At 38.5% G+C, this 24,260-nt stretch overlaps 2 protein-coding genes across 2 annotated transcripts; both read right to left on the reverse strand.

Annotated features, from left to right (window-relative positions):
* Window positions 1–8,304: 8,304 nt before the first annotated feature.
* Window positions 8,305–8,901, reverse strand: LOC122654900. Its single transcript, XM_043849162.1, has one exon. It carries the CDS (start codon window positions 8,899–8,901, stop codon window positions 8,305–8,307), a length of 597 nt encoding a protein of 198 aa, XP_043705097.1.
* A 3,773-nt stretch (window positions 8,902–12,674) lies between these two features.
* On the reverse strand, window positions 12,675–17,704 carry LOC122654568 (monoacylglycerol lipase-like). The gene is made up of 7 exons (XM_043848710.1): window positions 17,227–17,704; window positions 15,292–15,330; window positions 15,111–15,181; window positions 14,365–14,429; window positions 14,026–14,115; window positions 13,845–13,937; window positions 12,675–13,217 (listed from the first exon to the last, which is right to left on the reverse strand). The coding sequence occupies exons 1-7, from the start codon at window positions 17,637–17,639 to the stop codon at window positions 12,807–12,809; spliced, it is 1,182 nt and encodes a 393-aa protein (XP_043704645.1). The 5' UTR covers window positions 17,640–17,704; the 3' UTR covers window positions 12,675–12,806.
* Window positions 17,705–24,260: the final 6,556 nt, after the last annotated feature.

A 24,260-nucleotide genomic window follows, 5' to 3' on the forward strand; every position in this document is an offset into this window, starting at 1 on the left:
TTCCAATTGAAAGACTTAGGGTTTCTATCCTATTATGCCTTAGATTAGGTTTTCCTTGCTTTCCCTTCTTGAATCCTTAGGATTACATGGACCTAATGAGGTCTTAGAACCCTAATGGACCTAGGAGGAAGCTCCCTTGGTATTCCCTTGCCTTCAAACCACTTGAAAATGGAATCCTTGGTGAGAAACCCTTTGAATCTCAGACATACAGGTATGAGGTTTTACATGCGGTTTCAAGACCTACAAGAAACCACCCTTGCAACCACCCCTTGAATAAGTCCCTGTTAAAGTCGATTTTAGGTGCGATTTCATGCTCTGAGACAAACCACCTATAAAATCACACTTGGCAAAAACCTTCCTAAGCCCCTGGTTAGTTAGGATTTACATGTAGATTTAGGAATTGGACATGAGACCACCCATAAAACCACCCTGCCTCTGAAACCCATGTATAAACATTTACTGTTATACCCTTGTTGATAGTTATTAGATGGTCTTGAAAAATGTATTAATTACAGTATTTATCATTTAGCCTTTGAACATTTTGTAACTATTTGACTTTATACGCTTCTGTAAAATTACTGATCTTTTGGAATGTAATATTTCATTTTCGCACTTTGATATTATATTGTTTTAATATTGATTATGACTATGCGTTGGGACAATGTGTCAGTGATTCTGACAGTTTAATGGGATAACACGCATCGTCCTAGTCACCCCTTGTGTTGTATTATATTCCTTGTCTGGGATGGGGGTGTGACAAGGGCACCTAGCTATGAGGTACAGCAAAATTATATCTTGCATTGAAGGGCAGCGAGGTCATTCCTTATGAGGAGGAGAGAGATAGACATAGAGGTGCTGGCGTACCTTACCCCTTCCGACTCAAGAACCTTTTCACTATTAAATTTTTTGGAAAAAAAAAAGGCATGTGAAAGAACGTACCCTACATTGCTAGCTGACAGTGGAAGCTGAAAGATGCCGAGTTCAATTCCTCTACATGTACCAACAGGTGAACGTACATGTGAGAGTCAATCACATTTTACTTTTGTTTCCATAAAAACTCCTTTTCCCCTTGTAAATGGCAAAAATAAGACAGGTGGTTGGCTCTCACATGTACGTTCACCTGTTTGTGTTGGTACGTGCAGATGATCCATTCTCAAAGATGCCTTACTTCACGGGTCTTTATCCCTTGTGGTGGTTTCCTGTCCGGTACAGTTCTTGCAATTCTTCTTATAAAGGGCAGAAATGATCACCTTACCCCCTGCTTGGGTGGGGCCCACCCCCTTCTTATTAGAGTCACTAGGGAACTGTACCAGACAGAGAATCGCAAGAGATAATTTTCCCTCACTTCACGACCAACTAAATCCAAAATTTTATTCGAACCGTTTCAGGGGTATTGGGTGAAGTATATATTTTTTTTGGAAAGGACATTTTCTAAAATAAGTGATGTGGCATTATGGATGCAATATATTCAACCCTGATGACTTGAACAAGGCAGTACGAATCACCCACGTAATTAAGTGGTGATTAATTAGCCTAAAAGAAGGCACTTGAAAGATAACAACGAAAATTTTATACCCGTGTATGAATTATGACATTATTTGTATGTGGATTATCCTAGAAAGGGATTTAGTTTGGTATGACAAATTAAAAGAGGAATTAGCTCTTGAAAGAAGTGCAAAATCCATCTAAATCAGTAAAACTAGCTCAAGAAGTCATTTCACAATTATTTGATAAACCATGTCATTCTTGATATTTGGCTTAAGAACTAGCACATCAATAATCTTTAGATTAATCGTACATACTTGAATCAATTGATAAAAGATACGTTTGAAAGGAGGCCTTGCCTATGGGACCCGAACACCCCTATTTTTATTAGACCGGATCATCCAGCTCCTGCCATGGCGGGGGGAGAGCCAAATACTCTTCCCATTGCTCGATTTCAATTCATGCATGATAAGTTGAAGATCCATTTTCTAGTACCTTTCACTTGAGGGATACATTGACCAAATATTGAGTTTCCCCATTTGCATGAGAACTCAATATTCAATTACCTTTCTTAGTAGGATTTTAATTGCACAATATAATCTTGTAAATCTTCCATTCAAGTCTCAGCCGACTAGGGCTTCTCATGTATATTTATATCAGTTGCAAAGTGAATGAAAATCAATGAGAAGTATTCAGTGTTAACCATTGTTGGTCTCTTTCCATACACAGGAATCAGGGTTAACTTTGTTCTTTTTCGATCCCTTGATTTTGGTTGATTATTTTCTAGCTTTTTTGTTGGAAATTTGGAATTGCTATTCAAAAGGAATAAAATTCCTCTCCAACTTCCATTCTTTTTCAAACACTCATCCAACGGCAATAAGGATTTGGACACGCATCCCTAGGTATTGGGATGGATATGTTCAAGTCATCTTTATTGTTGGATGGGTGGTTGAAGAAGAGTTGGACGTCCAAATAGTTGGAGACAATCTAAATCCAACTCACAAGCCCAGCAACATCTTTATAATTTGGATAAAAAAGATCCTCTCAAACCCCAACTTCTCTTCAACCATCCATCCAATGACAGATAAGACTTGGACAAGTATCCTCAGGTGTTGGGATGCGCATGCATCCCAAACCTTGTAAGCCATTGAATGAATTGTTGAACAGGAGTTAGATGCCCAAATAGTTGGAGATATCCCCAACCAGTCATCACTGCATCCAAGTTTATCATTGATCTGAACATTTTTGAACCTCTTTTCAAGGTCTTTATCATCATTCGTAGAGTTTAGCAACGTTGACTTATCCACACAGATCCAATAAACGTACGGTCTTAGTCTTTCCCCTTATTAGTTAGGGGTATTAAATAACCTCTTTCCCCCAATAGAAATAGCACAAACGGTTTTTCAATATACCCATCCAACGGATTCTCATCTATTTGTGGCTACTGTTCCAAGTCAGAGACAGTCTATATAACCAGTTGAACCATTTCTTAAACTAAGTTGGTACCGAATGATACGGTATAGATGGTCGGTTTAATTTCTCTCTCTTTCTCTCTCATAAATAATACCGCCTAAGTTTATGGGTGAAATTCGTGAAAATGAGATACTGAGACGGACATTCTATCTTTCATTGTGGAAAAGAATGAAAAATGTTTCCAGAAGCTTAGATGATGTACCATTTGCATATGCTAGTAGTCCTCTCTCAGCTCCTCATATCACTTTCAATTTTAAATCGCTTTCACTTGCTCTTTATGGAGGAAGCTTTCAATAGCTAGCGATTAGCTAGTTGGGAGTGTGGCCCAATATTGAGTGAATTATTACTTTTTGGGTGTGACCATTGTGTAATATTGAACCATGCAAAAAACGACCTATAGTGACACTTGCTAGCTAATTAACATGTCCTAGCATTTGGATGTTGATCTCCTTAATTTGGATTTGAACGGTAGCTACTTATTATGGTGGTTGGTGTACACAATTTTAAAATTTGAAAGTTGGGAAAGGGTTAGCTGGCCGGTCGATCGTGGGGAATTTGATGGCATGAGAGGGAGAAAAAACAAAAACAAAAAAAGAATGGATTATCGATCTTTTGTCAAATGGAGAGAGAAATATTTGATTTTTTTTTTTATATAGAACTTAGACCACAGTGTCACTTATCTGGTTGATAACTAGAAGATTTCTCTTAAAAAATTGGGTTTCAGCATGTCATACATATCTAAACTACAAAATGGTACATGTATATTATCATTTAACCATGGTTAAAATTTTAGATGGATATAAACAAACCCTTGTGTTATTATAGAGGTTAAAAAAAGAAATGAAATGGAAAAGTTAGGGAAATCAATTCAATAGTGGTCATATGAAGATTAAGGAGGAAAAGCTTATACATGGCTAGTCATAAGATTGATATCATGCAATTACCATATTTGACATGTGACTTCCAAATTATTTTTTTTTTTGTTGAGCTCAGCACCGTTGGATGTCCGACCTGCCACGTGTCGAGATCTCTATCCCGAATTATCGCATTGCACAGTTTTAGGGAATTGGAGAGGATTATTTTCCTTTAAGTCCTTCCCTTCTTTGCTAAGCAGGAAGAACAGAGTCACCTAGCCAAGGATACTCTGTGGAGCACAAATGAACCTTCTTCTCCCCTTCTTTTAACAAAGAAGAGGAAAATGTATACATGAGAGAGTGTTGGATTTTGTGTTTTTCAAAAAGCAGTTTCAAAACTTTCCTTTTTGAAATATAAGTTTCAAATATGAAAAACCCTTTCCCTCCACTTTGTTTTAATTTTGTTGGAAACACTTGTATATGTGTGTGCATGGTGGTTTGAACCAAGGACCTCTTGTATAAACTTGTAAGGAAACTTGAAAAGGCTTGAGAACCTCTTCATGTTTAGTCCCACATTGATTGCGGACAAATAGAAAAGTGAGCTAATATGAGCTCATGTAGCTTACAAGGGATAGAGGGTTCTAAGGGAAGTCTCTTTTGTCCCATGTGCGAGGTTGGCGTCTGGGGTGCTTTTCACACACGCATGTGCTGAGCTGGGCCATGGTCGAGGTCGAGGTCGAGGTCGAGGTCGAGGCGGGTGTGGGTGTGGGTTCATAAGATGTATTCTTTTTGGTAAAATACATGCACATGCACCCCTTATCCGAGATGGCATCATGTACATGTATTGTAGTACATATAGGCACATGCATGTACATGCACCCATACGCAGGGACTTGATATGTATATATACCTATACGTAGAAGGGTCTATATATGGGGGTGTACGTGTACAGGTGTGTAGAGACACATCCCATACGTACAGGTACTAGTAGGCCTATGTATACAAATGGGCTTTGGGCTTCAAAAGATACAATTTATGCAAGTGTTTCCTGTGCTCTGTAAATAGTGTGCTCTCTGCATTCTGTTTGCTTCTGTTCTTGTTCTTCTTATTCCTTTCTGATTACTGAGTAATTACCTTCGGGTACTCCGTATTGTAATCACTCTTGGGTGCTGCCAATTGTGATTGAAGTGGTTTTATCTTGGAGGTAGAACGCTAAGGTCAACCCGGATTTGCACGTATAGGGGCGTTCAACACCTTAAGGAAAATACTCTCTGTACGACTCCACTTGTGTTGCTGTTTGCTGCTTAGGAAGAAACAATGAGACATTCGTTGTGATACTATAAGTTGTTTTATTTCTGTATTTATTTTGATATTTCATTCGGGTATATATATATATTACATACAAGTAGATTCTGTCAAGTCTTATACCGATTGTCTAGAATCCTATTTTTTACACATAGAGCGAGAGAGAGAGAGAGAACATGGATCAGTTTCTGAAAAAGACTAACAAACAAAGAAGCACAAAACAAAACCCAAAAGGAAGAGAAGAAAGTGAGAGAAATTAAGGAGAAGATATTAAGTGAAAGAAGTGGTACATAGGGTCGACCCAATAGCATCACTCCATTTCTGCCATCATTATCATGTTTGGGTAATAAATATCGCATTTAGTTATGGGGAGAAAAGAAGACTTGCTTTGATCTCCACTGCAATGACTATATATATAAAAAGCCCACAATTAATTAAGTTAATTAGATCTCAAAAGCAAAAGCCATCTCAACAAAGAAACCCATACACTCGATCCATTCATTATTTTCTTACAGATTCTAAATAATAAATGTGTAGAATGGAGAGACCACACTTTTGTACTTTAATTTCACAAACAACCAAAGTATATTTCATAGATCTCTTTAAGTCTTCATATTGGATTTGGTATGATCCTTAATTACTTCCATAATTTTATTTTTTTTTCCTGGTTGAAGACCAAATTAAAGAATGTTAAGGTTCCTTTTCTATTGTATTACTTTAGTCTTTATCAGACTCGATCACAGTGGAAACTTAAGATAATGGAAAAGAAAATTATTAGGAATTAAAAAGCTGATGTTTCAAGGAAATGGTTGGTCTTATATATCTGAAATCTTATTAATGAAGGCATTAGGAGGCTATTGGTTTCGAATTTTCCCTTTCCTCCTTTTTGATTGTTCCAAATTCATCTCAACCACCTAGGCCGGCTTGGTCCTTTTTTGTCCTTTATGTCCCATTTGGATAGGATTCTAATAATGGACTTCAATGATCCTAGCAAATTCTATTATTGAGCACCTAAATAAAGGGTAGTTTCAGATGGATCCAAATCCTCTACTGGCGAGCTGCTCGGCAAGACCGTGCTGCTCAGACACGGTGTTGCGTGCAATGATCGCCTTACCCTCACTTGGGCAAGGCGTTTGGGTAGGGGTCAGGCAGACATTGCACGCAACACCGTGTCTGAGCGGTCCTACCAGACAGCTCAGCAGTAGAGGATCCAAATTGGTTTTAGATTGGGCGCACCTTGTTGTCGCTAAGGTAGTGAAGTGAGAAGTTGTAATATTCTTTTGATTGTCACTTGTTTTATTTTCATAAGTCAATGAAGTTATTAGGGGTAAAAAGATTTTTCAAGAAAACGTACAAGGGACTTATCATTGTGTGATTCTCAAGAATTATTATTATTCATGTGAAATAACATGATTTACCCTCATTGAAAAAAAGCGCAATATTAAAGAGGACAAAAATATATGGTTACAACTTCTTTTTCACCAACTTTGGTTACAACAAGATTTTCCCTTCTAGATTTGCTTGCTGGTAGGGGTGCGAGTTTGGCCCTATCGGCCCAAACCCGCCCTGAGCCCGAACAGGGTCTAGGTTGAGATATTTGGTCCTGAGGGCGGGTTAGGACTGGAAATTTCTGACCCTGAGTCAGGGTCGGGTCGGGTCGGGTTAGGGTTGAGGCTTCAGGCTAAGCTTGGCCTGGCCCGGACCGACCCTAATTTAAGTTATACTATAAAATATATATTGATATAATATATACATTATAAACTTTAAATGTCACCTACATTTTTTTATATAATATATTATATATGACGACAATAAGTGATATAATACTTTTTATTATAGTGTTATTTTATGTAAATTTGATAATGTTCTCCCCGGCCCATTTCAGCCCATGCATTTCTTTCCCCTTCCCCATGATCAGGGCTAATCAGGGTCAGCCCGGCCCGACCCTGAGGGCGGGTCAGGGTTGGATTTTTCTGGCCCTGAGTAAGTGTCGGGTCGGGCCTGGGCCTAGCTAAGGGGACTTAGGGTTGGGCTAGGGTTCTATAAAGCCCGGCCCAACCCGACCCTGTTGCAGCACTACTTGCTCGTATGCACCCACGCAACTACTTAAAATGAGAATCTAAAAAGTGAATCACCATTATAATCTCTTAACCGATGTCTAAACTGATGTTAATTTGGGGGAGTTTCTCTCATTTATGCTTCTTGCATTCAAAAAACCAAATTCTATTGATTAAGATTTAAAAAAATTGTCTCATAAGAAAGAAAGATTTAAAAAAATTGTCTCATAAGAAAGAAAGGGACCAAGTCCTCTGTCACCCACAATAGAGAGAGAGAGAGAGAGAGAGAGAGAGAGAGAGAGAGAGAGAGAGAGAGAGTTTTTTCATTATTTATCATAAAAAATTTTAAAAATTTTATTCATCATTATCTATACAACAGTAGAAGGTGATGTTTTCAAAAATGATAAGACAAATCTGGGTCATTCATTTTTATTTTTTAATTTAAATAGTCGATCCATTACCATTCAAAGTTGGGAGGCTACATTCACAGTCATGTTTACAGTACCAATACACATGCATGGATCATGCAAGGGATGTATGCAAATACAAAAGGAAATATGAAACTCTAAATTTGACATGTGGCTAGTCTAGATCATGTTCTCTCTATCTGATGGTTGGATTGGACACATTATCTATCCACATGACATAATAGATGTTTTAATTATGACATTTGGAACAATAAAAGACCTTTGTAAAATAAATAATCTATCTTATTTATTTTTCTTTTCTATTCTTTTCCTGTAAACCAAACATACCCTGCAATCTAGAATCCAAAGTAAAGCCAAATAAACCCAAACGTAGGTGAATTCGTAATGGTCTATTGAAGCTTCTTACCTATAGGTAGAACCGTAGAGGTTAAGGGTAAGGAAATCTCTTAGCAAATAGAGTGGATAACGGATAAATGGGCATTACCTATTTACCCCTTTGGTTAGGGGCTATTAGCCAGTTAGGTGATTTTATGAGTATATATTTTATAAACATAACAGTAATCTTAGGCTCAGCTCATATATATCCCATCTAATCCATATATGGTTCATAGACCGTACCAATGACCTTTTCCCTACTCCTGATACCATCGATTGATAGTTTTCTAGTTTTTTTTTTTTTTTTTTTTTTGGTAAAAAGCAAATTCATTGATAAATCGAGTCGATACAAGCAGTGACATCTAAATTACAAAGATTTATCAGCCACTGAGAGGTAACTGGCCAAGCAATTGGGGACTCATCCGAAAGGGCCGACCGGGCCAAGGAGTCTGCAACTGAATTAGACGACCTTGGAACTAAACTAAAAAAACAAGTAGCAAAGGAACCTTGAAGCTGAAGGATATCAAATCCCACCCCAATGATCTCCAAATCGAAGCTTTTAGAGTTAATTTGGCAGATCAAATTTGAGCAATCCGACTCCACCACAATGGAAGAGAAACCACACTTCGCTGCTTGAAGAAGCCAAGTTCCAACAGCAACAGCTTTAGCGAAAAGACTTGAGACACCATCAAAACCTGCAGTAAAGGCATGAAGGGGAATCCCAATATGATCCCTGATGATGATTCCTAAACCCCCTCTATTGGTCTTCTTCACCCAGGTTGCATCGCAACTTACCTTCACAAAAGGATCATCAGGAGGGGACCAGCCGCCAGGAGGGAGAGGAGAACGAGCTGAAACTGCAACAGGGACTGAATTAGACTTAAAACAAACCTCAGAGAATTCATTGAAAGCCATTTCAGCCATTGATAGTTTTCTAGTTGAAGTACCATTGATGATGCTTTACACATTTTGTTTATTTGATTAGTAATAAAAATTTTAGAGAAAGAATATTCTCCAGCTATGTAATGAGAGCACACACGTTGGAATCATGGGGGTTGGGCTGTCATTTTGCCCCGCTCTGTATCTGGGTGTGGGTGCCTCATGCCTAGGCGGTATACACCCTCACAAAGAACTTATCTCCAAAGTATTTACACATACCCTACAAGAATGGTCTATACATGAGGATCTTTATCCTCTCAGGTTCCCTGCCCAGTACAGTTCCCTAATGCCTCTAATAAGAGGATGGTGGACCCCACCTGGGTAGTGTGTTTGGGTAGGGGATAAGGTGGTCATTTCTGCCCCCTATGAGTGGAACTGTACGAACTGCACTGTGTAGGAAACCTGGGAGGATAATTTTCCTATACCTGGTGATATTGGCTGCTCCTCTACTCAATAACTATTTCTTGGATTTGGTGCAGCACTTTGCCCGGGCTGCACGTGCAGCACCAGACTCAAGGTGGCACACATTGATCGCCTTACCCCTACCTGAGCACCTTGCCTAAGCAGGGGTAAGACGGTCAATGCACACCGCCTTGAGTCTGATGCTGCATGTGCAGCCCGAGCAAAATGCTCACAGGATCTTTTTCGTTGTCCCAGAGCCTTCGGTATTTGGTTGGTCCTTTGACCCAATTTAATTTGATTCCTTCCATTGGATTTCAATAAGAATATAATTTTTTGTAATTTGACTTTACTTGCCTTTGTTTCTCATTGCTTGTAACCAGATGGAACCAAATTAAGCATCACATTTCTTAATTCCCATAATAGTCACACACCTAAATAGATATCCCACAGAGTGAGGCATATTCATGCTTGCTTTTAATTAGGAGGACTTGGTGACAAGTAATCAATTAATTAAGAAGAAGGTTTTTTGGCGCCCAGGTGAAAGAGAATCTCTTCATCTAAGGTGGTTTGATGCTTTGGTTGAACTCTAAGAATAATGAATATCATTATTAACTCCATTGATCCAAAAACCCTTTCCAAGTCGTCCAATCAAATTCTGTGAATTAAGAGGTTGTCTCTTAATCATTCGATCCATTAACTAATGTAAGAGAACACAATTAATGAAAGCGTTGGGCAAAAGGGATTCATTTGAACCCCAAGGGGCAGTGCAGTTGGCGGGACGAGGCCTAAGGAAGTTAAAGGTCATGAGTTCGACTCCGCCTCCTCCCTTAGGGCCATCTGCCTGAGAGGAAACTCCTTGGTGAACTTGGGGACCCCAGTATCTCCCGATTCGTGTATGTTGCGAGATCATGCACGAGCCCTGCGGGAATTAGTCGACAAAAGACCGGACACCTCCAGTTCCCACAATAGGGACTCATTTGAAGGGAACCATTGATTATCGTTCCATCACTAAATTTCTTCCCAAGAGAAAGAGATATTTTAAAACACCAAACTCTCTCTCCTTGTTATTTTCATCACATCAAAATCGTTTTCTTAAATGCCTTGAGTCTTCAACAAATTTTAAAATCACAATTTCCACGGATCTTTATCACTTTCAGTTCCCTGCCCTGCCCAGTTCCCTTAGTTAGTAAAGTCGCGTATCATACGCGTATTATACATGTTCCCGTATTTTTAAACGTATAATACTCCCGTCCCCGTATTTTTATAAAAAACGCATTTTTTAAGCAAGCACGTATTATACTCGAATAATACACGTATTATACGTTTTTTTTATAAAAAAAAAATTATCCAAAAGATTAGAATTTAGGGAAACGATTTCACTTTCCCTTTCGTCCCTTTCGATTTGCGTTGAACATCCAACCGTAGCAGGCAAAAGTAGCCGCCCTCCATCTCCAATCATCCTCGCCATCTCCGTTCAACAAAGCGGCACTTAAGTCTTGTACTTTCCTCTTGTTTCTCTGGTCTTTCAACTTGCTCATGTCATTTTCAGACAATCTACATTCATTTCTTGTAGATTATTGATATTTTGGTATGTTAAATGATAATCTTAGAGATGTTATATAGCATATTATATTATTGTGTTTATTTTAGTTAATAAAATCATGATATTATTTTGTTTATTAGGTGGTGAATGCATGTTATATAATGAATATATGTCCGTTTTTTTTAAAGTATTATTGCCGCTCTATGCCATATTATATCCGTATTAAACGCGTACCGTATTATTACCGTATGCATTTTATGAAGCCGGATTTTTGAAAAGTATTATTACCGTCTAATCCGTTTAACTGCCGTACGTATCCGTTCCCGTTCAATTGCCGTTCCCGAACTTACTAACTAAGCCAGTTCCCCAGTTCCTCTAACAAGGGGGGGACTGAAATGACCACCCTACCTCTGCCCAAACACTCTGCCCGGATGGGATCCACCACCCCCTATTAGAAGAACTGAGAAACTAGCCAGGCAGAAAACTGAAGAAGATAATTTTCCGAATTTCCACCCCCTTCCCCTTAACAAAAAATGAAAAGCTTTTAATTGGCCAGTATTGAATTTGGATTTAAATCCATGTTCTTTTTCCATGATAACTTGAAAATACTTGGAAGTGACATTTCGATTTGAGTTTTATTAGAGAAAAGCTAAATAATCACTTTATGTTATTTCTTCTTATTCTCCTTACATGCAAATTACAAAAACCCATCACCAACCAGTTACTCCTAACCATAGATGGGATCTTTTTCTCCTAAAATTCCCTGCCCGTCCATTTTCTGCAATTCCTCTTATAAGGGGCAAAAATGACCACCCTACCCTCTCCCAGATGAGATCAACCCCACTATTAGAGGGACTTGGGTAAATGGACCAGACAGAGAATTGCAGGAGCTAATTTTCCCCATAGATGACAATGGATTGGGTGAAGAATGGATCTTTGTCCCCTCTAATTCCCTACCCGGGCCAGTTTCCCCCCTGCTTGTAATAGGCGGGGGGGGGGGGGGAGGGGGGCACAATGACCACCCTACCCCTGCCCGAACACTGCCAGGGTGGGATCAACCACCGCCCCTTATTACAGGCACTGGGGGAACCGGGCTGGCCAAGGAACTAGAGATAATTTTCCGTGAAGAACACACGTTGGCCTACCATCAAGGGTTAGGTTAGGTTGGGCTCATGTTTAATGGAAATTCCATGAACCAGGGACGGCTCGAGTATCTAAATCTGCTCGACTCAGTGATCGCTGCCGATTCTGATCCGAATAACCATGAATCGTCAATCAAGTTGAATCAGCTAAAAGAAAACCCTACAAAACCTGTCCAAATCAGCCGAAAAATCAGAATTTTGGTCCCCATTGGTCGATTCGATCTGATTCCTTGAACCCCAAGGTGAAAAAGTGTGGCAGAGTGAAATAACACTAAATACTAAAGCAGGTGCATGGATACATACACGGACAACTGAGAAAATACATGGATGCAGATAACTTGACCACCATGCTTAAGAGAGTTCAAATGAGAGTTCATTAGCTTGTAGTTGTAGAGTGGCTTCTTTTATATGTTGCATCTAGGTTTTTACTGTACAAAGATCGGACAAGCCAAATTGACCGGAATCAAGATCAGCCTCGACCAATTTGGCCAAATCAGATCCCAATTCTTTCATATTGAGGTCTGGGTAATTGATCGTATGAACTTCACCCCCCAGTGTAATGCAAGTCCGGATCAGCTACCCACTTGGGTAGCATATACCACTCCCCCCTTATCTCTTCTTGTGAGGTAAGCAAAGACCCCCTGAAGGAGACAGAGAGGGAAGAGACGGGGGAGGAAAGCAGAAACATTTCATTAAATATGTTGCAACTTGCAACAATGTAGAACCTTCATTCTACACCCACACAACGTAAATCTATCCTACTAACAGATACTGTATGAATAATTGGTAAATATTTAGCCTTTTCACCGTGATTGTAATCGCTTCTCCATCCAGTTGATTATGTCATCTGCTATTTCTTCACGCTCAGGCTCGAAAAGTAGGTCATGCAAGAAGCCTTCATAGAGTATTATGTCTTTGAACTCTGAGGCTGCTTCCTTGTAGAGGTCCTGAGAAGCAAGAGGGTCGGTGACTCTGTCAGCAGTGCCATGGAGTACCAGGAATGGGACACTGACCGTCTTCATGTTTCGTAGCAAGTAAGAGGATATTCGGAGAATCTCATGACCCGTTCGGACCCTTATGGGTCCAGTGTACACCAGCGGGTCTGTGTACTTGGCCACCATAGCAGCAGGATCCCTACACACAGGAATTCCCCTCTTATTGGCACCTTTGAATTGGAATCTGGGAACAACAAGAGAAAATAGAGGTGCCACAGCCTGCACAGAAAAAAAATATATGTAAAACAGCTCTCAGAAAAACGTGAGAAATTGGACGGTGAAGAGTGAGTGGACGGCAGTGGGTTTACTCCATCCTGGCAGATGAGTGGCTAGCAAATAACATGAATAGCATCTCCCAACCCCCAACCCCATTCCCCCAAAAGAAATTCCCCCAAAAGAAAAAGCAAATTTTGAGCCTAATTCCCTTCCTTGTATCAGCATGCATCACAATATATGTTCATGCACGCCAACTCATACTCCAACCATTACTAAATCTTCTCTAATTTTTTTATGCACGCTTATATTTGCCACTTTGGCAAACTCTGTTTGGGTTGGAACTACATGTGACCATAAGGTATATTGGGGTCTACCTGTCCATAAAATTTCAACTCATCCAACTTGCCACATGGCAAATATAAACGCAAGATCAGGATTTTTTTTCTAGCCGCCAGTCAATAAACCCCAAGCCAAAAGAAAAAGAAGCAACACCATGGAAAAAGCATTCAGGCTTCATTGTAAACACCCCTGAGTTAAGGCATGGTGATAAAAGAAATGTGGCTAAGACCCTAATAACCTTAGTTGTCTTAAACAGATACTGTTTTGTAAGTGAGATGGAAAGAAAATTACCCCAACTATCGGATGTGCCGGCTTAACACGCAAAGCTGGTGATGTCAGTACAATTCCCTCCAACATACGGTTGATGTGAGGATAACAAGCAGCCTAGAAATAGTACGGTTAACCACTGAGAAACATGCCACACACCAGAACTCCACCAAAACTTTGACAAGGTAAACTTCTGAGGTCTTACCTTCAACACCACAGCACCACCAGTAGAATGACCAAAGAGAAAGCATGGAATGCCTGGATTCTCCAATTTAATCTTCTCCAAGAAGGCTCCCTACAGGACATGGAATACACAGTTCTTCAGTGTCCAAGAAATTAAGGAACATAATTATTTTATAGGCCTGTATGTTTGGGCTATTGGGTATGAGTAGTGAGTACAGTCTATGCAAACAAGCTAGAGTTTCAGCCTGGATAGCCTTCCATAACAATGGAAACTCAATAAACTGACTGCCCTCTCACTGTTGTCAAGCAAATGTTTGAAGGTACTAAACAAAAAACTAGAACAAATTTAGGACAAACTTACAGCATCTGCAACAACATGATCAAGTGAAGGTACATATCCATGCAATCCATCACTCCCACCATGACCTATAAAAATTACAAAAAGGTTAAGGAGTGGCAGCAAAGATAATCCGAAAAGGCAAACAGTAAAATACCATGATGATTGGTAAGCTGACAAGTTAAAAGATTCCTATATCAAGGAAATGTTTTGAGATATATGTGAGGTACAACGAAGACAGCAAACAACAAATTCACAAAGCAATAGACCTGATGATGAGGTTTATGTCATCATATTATCAAAGGACACACAAGGTCAAGACATCAGAGAACATACATACATTCTAATGTGTCGACAATACTACAACAGCCAATTGAACCCAGAACAAGTATGGTGCCTCAAAACCCAGGTTTAGCCAATTCAATCTACAAACTTATTAGCAGGAATCAGATTCCATTGGAATGAGGTGTTTATGAAAGAAGCTACACAACTTGCCCACCTAATGAGATAGGTGAACAACCCGGGGGGGGGGGGGAATCCTCTACCTCGCATTCTTGGTTTGTATGCAAGAGATGTTAATTAAGCTTCCATGATTCTTTTCCAAATTCCGATCAGTTTTTATCTTCAATGATATTCCTCCTTTCTGAATTATATACAACATCCACACCAAAGCGGCCCCGAAGAGATTGCTTATGTTTGATGCATTTTACATCACAACTTTGAAGATTTTAGGACTGAAAAAAGTAATCACAAGGATTGAAAGAACTGACCTATCCAATCCATCGCATAAACCCCAAAGTTGCATGAGGTTAGTTGCTTAGCAAAATGAGCATATCTTCCACTAAAGACAGCCATCAATGATGAACCAGAAAGCTGTTAATCATAAATTGCAATGCAGAAAAGAGCTGAAACAAAAAATGAGGCAACAAAGTTGAAATACCATAGTGTTACCTGTGTTCATTAAGTCCGTGAATAATGATCATAATGCCCCTGAAAACACAAAGGGAAAATCCTTATCAACAAAATTTGGGGAAAAGAAAACAGAAACAGCTCAAAGTGTAGATCCATACATTCATGAGGCAAACCAGTGACAAACATATACAGAATAACCAAAAATATAAACACTACTGTGCAGAGGGAATAAACAAATTAAACAGAACAAAGCCTTTCCATAGCAAGGGAATGATAATAAGAAGTACTGGTGGGCCAGTGGGTTGGTGGCATTCCTTGGTCATTAGAAAGGGGTGATTGTTGCCTTTATACCTATCAAATTTAATAAATTCATTATCCATGTAGAAGTAGAAGAAGAAGAAGAAGAATTATGGGTCAGTTATATAATACTCAAACTGAAACAGGATGACACAATGCAGTCGCCCTGAAGGAAGGAACTCTATAATTTCTCTTGAACTTCAAATGTACTTCTCAGGGAAACATTTGGAAACAAGTATATTGACAAAAACAATCAATTGCATGTCAACAAAATTTCGAAAGGAGAATGCATATGCACAAGGGAAACCCCAAGCTGAAGCAAAAATTGTGAACAAAATGCAGAGCTTAAAGAAAGGTTGGTGAAACGGATGGAATTATCATTGCATCTACTTTATCCACCCAACTCTAATTCTATTAATGACACAATTATCATTGCTACTTATCAATGATTGAACAAGACTCCAGAAAAGAATGAATTTATAGTTTCTTTTGGAGTCTTGGTTATCAATCTTTTAAAATCCGCCATTTCTACACTACTTCACAGAAATTGATACCAAACGATTTTCCGTTAAGCCAGATTATCTCAAAACCATTTGGTTATAAACATATACAATGGCTCCTTAATCGTTGCTCATGGTGTGCTGATAAGCAACCACCTTCTCTAATACAATTTAGAGGAAAAGTTACAACTTTAAGAAGAAAATCAAGGATTGAAGCCATGAAAAAACAAGTTCCAATACAGGTAAAGGCACAGAAAATAAAAATCATAGCACTTCTCTTCACGTGGCAAGGCACATCACTCATCTGGCAAGGTTACTATAATCACCCTTCACAGGCTTCCAGCTACAAGAGAAAATGTGACAGACTTCCGAATTCAAAGACTAATCATGCATATTACCCATATTTTTTTTGGGTTCCTATGAGTAAATGTTGACTTCAACTAAACACAATACCACCGAAGCTATGTTAGCTGTGCACCGCCATTAATGCGTTAAATATAGGATATAAGCCATTTTGCCTCAGTTGATGACAGAACTAATTGAAGTCCGTCACCAAGTTAGCCGCGAAACATGAGCATCTAACATTACAACGAAGTGTTTGAATGGCAATAGCAAATCATTAGGATTGCAGTAGTAGTACTACAATGTCCTCTTAAGACTTTTGTAAGTTTGTAACCAAAGTCGCAGACTCGGTGTCAGAACTATGGTCTAATAAGACGAGAGAGGGGCGATTCACGACATTGTTATATCGTACCACCCAAATTGAGTAACTCAATTCCGTAAATAGCAGCTGGCAAGAAGGACAAATCACAACAAATAAATCCAACGATGCTAAAAAAAAAAAAAGCTCTTAATTCTTCCGAAAATTCAAAGAACAAAACCCAAAGGAAATTTAATGCAGAAGAACATCCAGCATGCGGCACCCAGAACTGTCTTCTAAAAGACTCGGCAAGGCTAAAACCGAACTAAAACTAAAAAGAGAACCAATTTTCTTCTCAAAGTCAAATAAACTGGCAACTATTGACCTTTCCAATTAGGAAGAGCTACACAAACCCTAAAAAAGAAAACAAGGGAGGGGGAGGAAGAAGCACCCCTACAAGAATCAATTCACACACAGAGGAAGAGGAAGAGAGAAAAACAGAGACGAGAACAATAAAGCGAGGTGGCTGGACCTTACTTCATTTCTCCAGAGATGGGAACCCAAGAGCGACAGAACAAAGCGTTCCTTCTGACTCCAAAGAATACTGACGTACTCCAGCGGCAAACATTCCCCTCCTCTGTTCCGGAGATCATCTCCAAACTCTCAGCCAAAGCTCTCCGCTTCATAGCATCTTCTTCATCTTTCCTCCTGCAAACCGAAATCCTCTTCGACACTTTGGAAGGAGAAGAAGGAGAGGAAGACGTGGAAGATGTCCACCACAAGCGGTTTCGAGGCAACAGAAGAAGAAACCAGAGGAAGATCGATTGAATGAAAATGAAGGCACGCCTCAGAGACTGCAGAGAAAACACAGATCTCCGAAGACCTCTGAAAACTGGAATTATTCGTCCACTCGCACCAGAGGTCAGCTCCTCCACCCGAATCGATTCCATCGTCGCCAACGGAAGAGATGGCAGAGAACCAGAGAAAGAGAAAGAGAATTCTGAAACTGCGTGTTTCCAGGGTATTTATAGGAAGAGACGCAGTAAAGAAAGTTCTAAAACTACGGTGTAGCTTTTTTTTAAAATAAGATTAAACTGCGGTGTTGCATTGGACGGTTTAAGAACCTACGATTAACCATGGCTAGGTTAATTATTCGTATCAAACGTGTAACGACTGAAAGAGCATTTAGGGGTATTTGTGTAAATATATGATTAGTGAAGGGGTTCTTTGGATACCTTTTCTACTCATTAAATTGGTGGGTCCAGATAATCGCTCACCCGCGGGTGAGAAAAATATGGACTAATGACGAATAAGACAAAATCTGAACCAAATGATGCGGCCTGGAAAACGACTTTGGAGTTTGGTCATCTCGCCCGTCCGATCTTCGATGCAAGAACCAAGGACCCACAACAAATTGGGACCCACTCAACACTTTCATGAAACCGTTTTCCTTTTCCCTACAGTGTTTTAAGGAGAGGATTCTGTCCCTGGCTGCGTGGCCCCTACACAGAGTATGGGACTAATCTAGCAACATTGAAGATTTTCATTTAATAGGGAGTGGGGCAGTCATTTTGCCCTTTTTCGAGTCTTGGAGAGTCATCTTTTTCGCTTAATTTTAATAAAAAAAAAATTTGGAAAAATTTAAATAAAAAATTATTTTTAAACAAATTTATCTTTTTTTTATAAGAATCATTCAATCAAGAGATCAACCATGTATTTAATCACAATGAGGGAGATCAACCTTCGATACCAATATTTAATTCTATGGCATAGATAACTTGACAGGTCTAATCACAATGAGGAAAATCTACCTCGGTCGAATATCAAAATTTAATTCCATGATAGGGAGAATATTTAAAAACTTTAAAGTGGGTGTTTGGATTTAAGATCAAATTTTGATTGAGCTCAAGAGGGGTATTTTGAACCTTCAATAAGAAGGGTAGGAATTTAAACAAAGAATTGCTCAAGTTTCTTTCTCATGAATATTTTAAAATTCTCTGGCATTTTTTTTCCCTAGAGTCTTAGAAATCGCTAATCTTACAGTTTAACTTTTCTAGTATTTCTTTTAATTGTCTAGAAGATACCAATCTTATAACTATGTTGACATATTTGGTCCGTAAAACCTTCATTGAGAATAATGGACATCTCTCTGAGGCCTCTCTTATAAATTACTATATTTTCTAATTAATATATTCTCTTTTTATTTAAAAAAATAAAAAAAGAAAGAAGGGTAGGAGTTAATGCTGATAGTCACTCTAGAAGTTCAATCATAGCGGCAAAAAATCATCAGATTCTCTACACCCCATATGATGAAAACTTTGCCATTATTACTTCTTCTACAAAACGAATAATCGAAATACCTCTATCCTCATTATTACACACGCATCTTATGATTTTCATCATTCACGGTGAATGAATATCTCTTTTATGGATTTATCGAAAATGAATATATACTTACCTCGTATATACATTTACTTTAATAGTGAATTCTACAATTGAAGAGTCAAAATCTTGTACTCAAACTCAATATAGACTCGAATCCACCATAAAAGTTTCCACCCCAAAAAAAGAAAAAATAACATAAAATTCAAATTAGCAGATAAAGGTACATATCCAAACACACATTTATGTAGTTGGACCCCTCTCTCTCTCTCTCTCTCTCTCCTTATATGGTTGGGTGGGCGTGGCTCATCCATATGAGTAGCAATGCTGCTTTTTTGACCATTTTGCTACCAACCAAATTATTAAGAAAGATAGTACCAAAAACGTTACCAACGAAAGTGAAATAAAAAGAGAATACTCCTACACTTTGGTTCATGCTTTTGACAATTTTGATTTGATAGATAATCTCTTTAATTGAGGTCCATCAAATGGTGAGCAGTCTTATTCGGTAGAGCCGTATCAGATCTTTAAAACTAATTACCCATCCACGTAGAGATTTTGAAATGTGATTATGTGACATTGCAATTATGGAGTGTTTTAAAGAATGAGACAAATTGAAAATTTGAATCCCCTTATCACAAATATGTCCAATACTTTGACAAACTCCATTTTGTTATGTCAAGTCATATATGTATATATGATGTGTGGTCCTAATATTACCCGTTAGGGGTGTGTATGATAGCTACGCGGGGGAGAAAGGAGAGAAAAGCACGAAACCTATAGAAGAAACCATGTCTCCTTCTCAAATAGAGAAAATATAAGAACTTCAAAAAATACTTTATTGAAATAGGAAAAATATAAGATAGATGGTTTGGAGACTATTCTATCTATGATGTTTGTTTTCTTGATTGAGCTTTATTTTCTCCGTTATCTTTCGAGGTTCTTGGTTCCTCAACGTTGTGGACTTGGCTTTTATGAAATCTATTCATGAGAAGGTCTTGGCAGTCCCTCTTCCATTTTCTAGGGTTCAAGATGAGAAAATATGGACTTCGACTCAATTGGGTGCTCATTCGGTTTAAATATGGGCATGGAACTTTATTTGGGACAAGTGTACTTTGGCTGCACGGTCCCCCTTTGTGTGACAGAAATTACGAAGTTATAAAGTTCCAAATTCTTTTGGTTTCACTATGCAATTTGTGAGGAGAATTAAAATTGAGCTTATGAACAGCTTTCAAGTAAGCTAATTGAATGTGCCAACATATACTAAAAGAAAGGGCAGGTAACCAATTCTTAGAATAATGGCACTGAAGTAATGGCCTGAGGAAGTAATAGTAGAGAGGCCGAATGTTAGAAAATCAACGCCCAGAATGGTGATTTCGCAAAAGAAAAACGAAGAGCAAGAGAAGAACAAGCATAAGACAAGATTTACGTGGTTCACCTCCAAGAAGGAAGGCTACATCCATGGTCGAGTGATAGAACGATTCCACTTCTTATGTACAGCAAAAATTACAAACCCTGATCAGTCTCAGGATAATAACACTTTATAAGAAAACTTTAACCTAGAAAGTACAAAACTACCTCTAGAGACCTGTCCAGTCTGGTTCGGACTTGAACCAATTTATGTCGAAATACATATCAAATCGAAGATCTTGACGACCTCAATCTCACATCTCTCAAGTAAAAGGTGAAACGGTCCGCCAAAAAATCAGTACAACACTTTCTGGACTGAGAGTCTGAGATCAGGCTTCACCAATAATGCCGAAGACATAGAAATACTAGTTATCCATGGATCTAATTCATTGACAATAGAAGTAGGCAATTTAAAGCATGAAATGTAATGTAGGGGAAGTCCAGAAAGACTTGATTGGATGAGATCATGGCAAAGAGATTTTCGAAGTTTACTTCCCACAAACGGAAGCCCTAGATAGGTGTCTGAACCTGAAGAAGAGTGAATCTTGAACCGATCAAAGAGGTGTTTTAAGACTAGAAGGAACGTTAGGAATGAAATGAGCCTTTGTCTTGTTAAGATTTGTGTAACAAGGACACAACCTAACTAAACCTACCCATTATTAGGAAAGAGCATGGTTGGATACGGTATTGCTTGAGACTGATACCAATCTGTTATCGATATGAATTAACTCGTATCAGATAGATTTTCTTCTCGATATATTTAATAATCAATATATATTTTATCATTTTACCCTTGGTTTGTACCAAGTCACAGATGTAGAATTGGCCAAGAATCGATATTGACCCCTACCAATACCAATACAATTTGACCAATTCAATCCGGCAGATCCGATACCGATACAGATACCTCAAACCAGGTTCCCATGTGCCTTATACAGTATACTGAATTAGGAAGCAATCTTGTATTTTCTTGGATTGTACTAAATACAGGGGTCCCCAATGGTTAGGCCACAATACACGGAAAGATCTTAAGATATTGCTAGAAAATCCGAATTGGATTTAATTTTCAAGGTGGGAATACGGCTAAAGTTAACCTGTTCTTCACAAGAAGCATTGAAGAAGCAAACAAATTTTTAATAGTTGAACTACAACTTACTTCTTCTCTCCCAGTTTCCAGGTGGGATTCTTCATTCATTCCTGGGTTGACACTTCCCGTTTGGACGTTTCGTTCTCATTCACAAAGAATCTCCTCAGGACTTAATGTTCATGTTCATGTTCATGTTCATGTTCGCTCCCTATTCTGACTTTTTATCAACTTTTCCCATTATTAGGTTTCTCACAGATTTCGAGATCTCAATTTTTATTACTATTAATATCTGCACCAAGATCACAACACGGTATCCTCATCAGACAAAAATACAGATAAGGTGGTCCACTCGTCCATAGTAAAGGTGTCAATTTGGGATTAGAATTAAGATTTACGAACCCTTTCGGAATCGATTCTATTTATCAAATAGGATGGGTTGGGAGTTGATTTTTGGGATTGATTATTACATAGAAGATGATTCTGGAACCATGGTTTTAGGGATTGATAGCAGATTGGTGGAACTGTACGATCCAAATTGGTATCGGCAATCCTCGTTTTTTATTCTTGGCTAATCTTGTGTTGGTAAATCAATACAGATGAAGGGTACAACAACAACTAAACCTATCTCAATTAAATAGGGCCGGCTAATAGATGAAGGGTAAAAATATAAAATAAAAAAAAAAAAATTTTAAATGAAAGAGAGGTAAATCTATCCAATTCAAATTAATACGGAATGATCTAGATTGACATCGATCGAGACTGATCTCGTACTAATACCAATTCCTTAAACATGTTTCTACCGATTACATAACTAAAGGACCAGTAAGGAATCAGCTGGAATCGGAATCATAATTACTAAGAAAAACATGGGTTGTTTTTTTTTTATTTGTAGATGAGGAATATATACCCTTCAATTATTTGTGCTTAGGAAGTTATTAAAAGAAGAATATTTGATTTTTTCCGATAATCGGAACTGATTACCCAAAACCGACTTTATTGACACCTGTAGGTTTTTTTTATGGTAGTTTGTTGACACCTGTAGTCAATGATGAAGATTTGATCCCTGGCTCGCTGCAGTCCTGGTCTTTATTTATGTTTTGGTCTTAAACATGGGCAAGGGTTAGATAAAAGATATCGTGAGCACTTGCCCTTCTGTTTTTGGGGATCAAAATCCTCTTTGAGTTTTAAATGGTTTTCCAAAATCTCTCACTCGCCCTCTCATATCGTCCTCCTCATCAATATTTTGAGTTTTAAATGGTTTTCCAAAATCTCTCCTCGCCCTCTCATATCGTCCTCTTCATCAATATTTAGATTAGGGATGTAAATGGATTGGATTCGGCTCGGATAATGTTATATCTATATCCGCATCCGATTAACTTTCGGATGGATTCGGATAGTGCTAAATGGATACTAACATAGATACAGATCGAATATTTTATCCTTTTACATGTAAATATAGCTTTTCGGATAGCTATAGCTTATTCGTATTCGTATCCGTTTAGCTTTGGGATAGATTTAAATAGTACTAAACGGATACGGACACAAATACGAAAACGAATTTCGATTATTCATTTACATCCATAATTTAGATTATCAACCATACACCTCTCTCTACAAAGCCCTACCATCTCACGACATCCCTATTCTCATTTGTAATGGTTGTGTAGACTTGACTTCCTTCTCATGTAGATGAGTGTTACATGTCTAATGAGATTCGATTTAGTGTATGAACACTAAATTAAACCAACTTAATATATAATAAAAGACTTGATTTAATGCATTCTATCAGCTCTGAAGCTTTTGGCATATCAATCAAGTACTAAACAATGGACTGCGATTTTATCATCCAATTCCAAATTTCACTCTCTAAATTGGGTGTTTCATAGAATGTGTTGGCATCAAAAGCCAGATGAATTATCTGGGTTTGTATCGCACCATGGAAGGACTCCGGCAGATAGCGCTGATCCCCCCATACATGGTTGTCACAAGGGGAATCAAAAAGACTGGCCGCCTGAACTTTTTGATAATTTCTTCAAACTCTATGATTGTATATCTAAAGGTCAAGTCTCTATTGTTTGTACAGATGAACATTTGGAATCTGTTGCCCCTAGGGCTGTGCTAAGCATGCTATTGTAGGTAATCTCACTATGACCCTTCATCAGGATATAGAAACGTCTCTAAAAAGCCTTTTCTTTTGCACCCAACAAGGAAAAGATGGAAAAGAAAATCATCCTTGGAGTTTTGGAATGGGTCTGAACTCTAGAGCCTGAGAGTTGGGACTTGGGACTAACCTGAGTCATTATCAATCAAACCAGAAGAATACACCAGCTTTCAGCAGAGCTTAATACACATCGTAATGGCTAAACAGTTGCTCCTCGTAGAAGTTAGAATAAGCTTTCCAGAATCAAACCCATGTTTACAAGAAAAATCAGAACCGAACCCTAGATTTAGATAAAAGTATAACATCCTTCCTTAGATAGGCTTTTCCTGAGCTGAGCCCAACACAGCTTGTAACTTGCCCATTAGATTAGAGTAAACAAACATTGGTGGAAAAAACTCACAGGCCACCAAAAACCAGTTTGGGCTCAGCAATTTGGCAGGCTTACCAAGAGCATATGGACAAACAATTATTCTCAGGAACCTGTATGCAGCAATCAAGCAAGGAAGAAAAGGACCCAAAGGGCAACTTAAC

Source organism: Telopea speciosissima, chromosome 3 (genome assembly GCF_018873765.1).
Source record: "Telopea speciosissima isolate NSW1024214 ecotype Mountain lineage chromosome 3, Tspe_v1, whole genome shotgun sequence".
Lineage (NCBI taxonomy): Eukaryota > Viridiplantae > Streptophyta > Magnoliopsida > Proteales > Proteaceae > Telopea > Telopea speciosissima.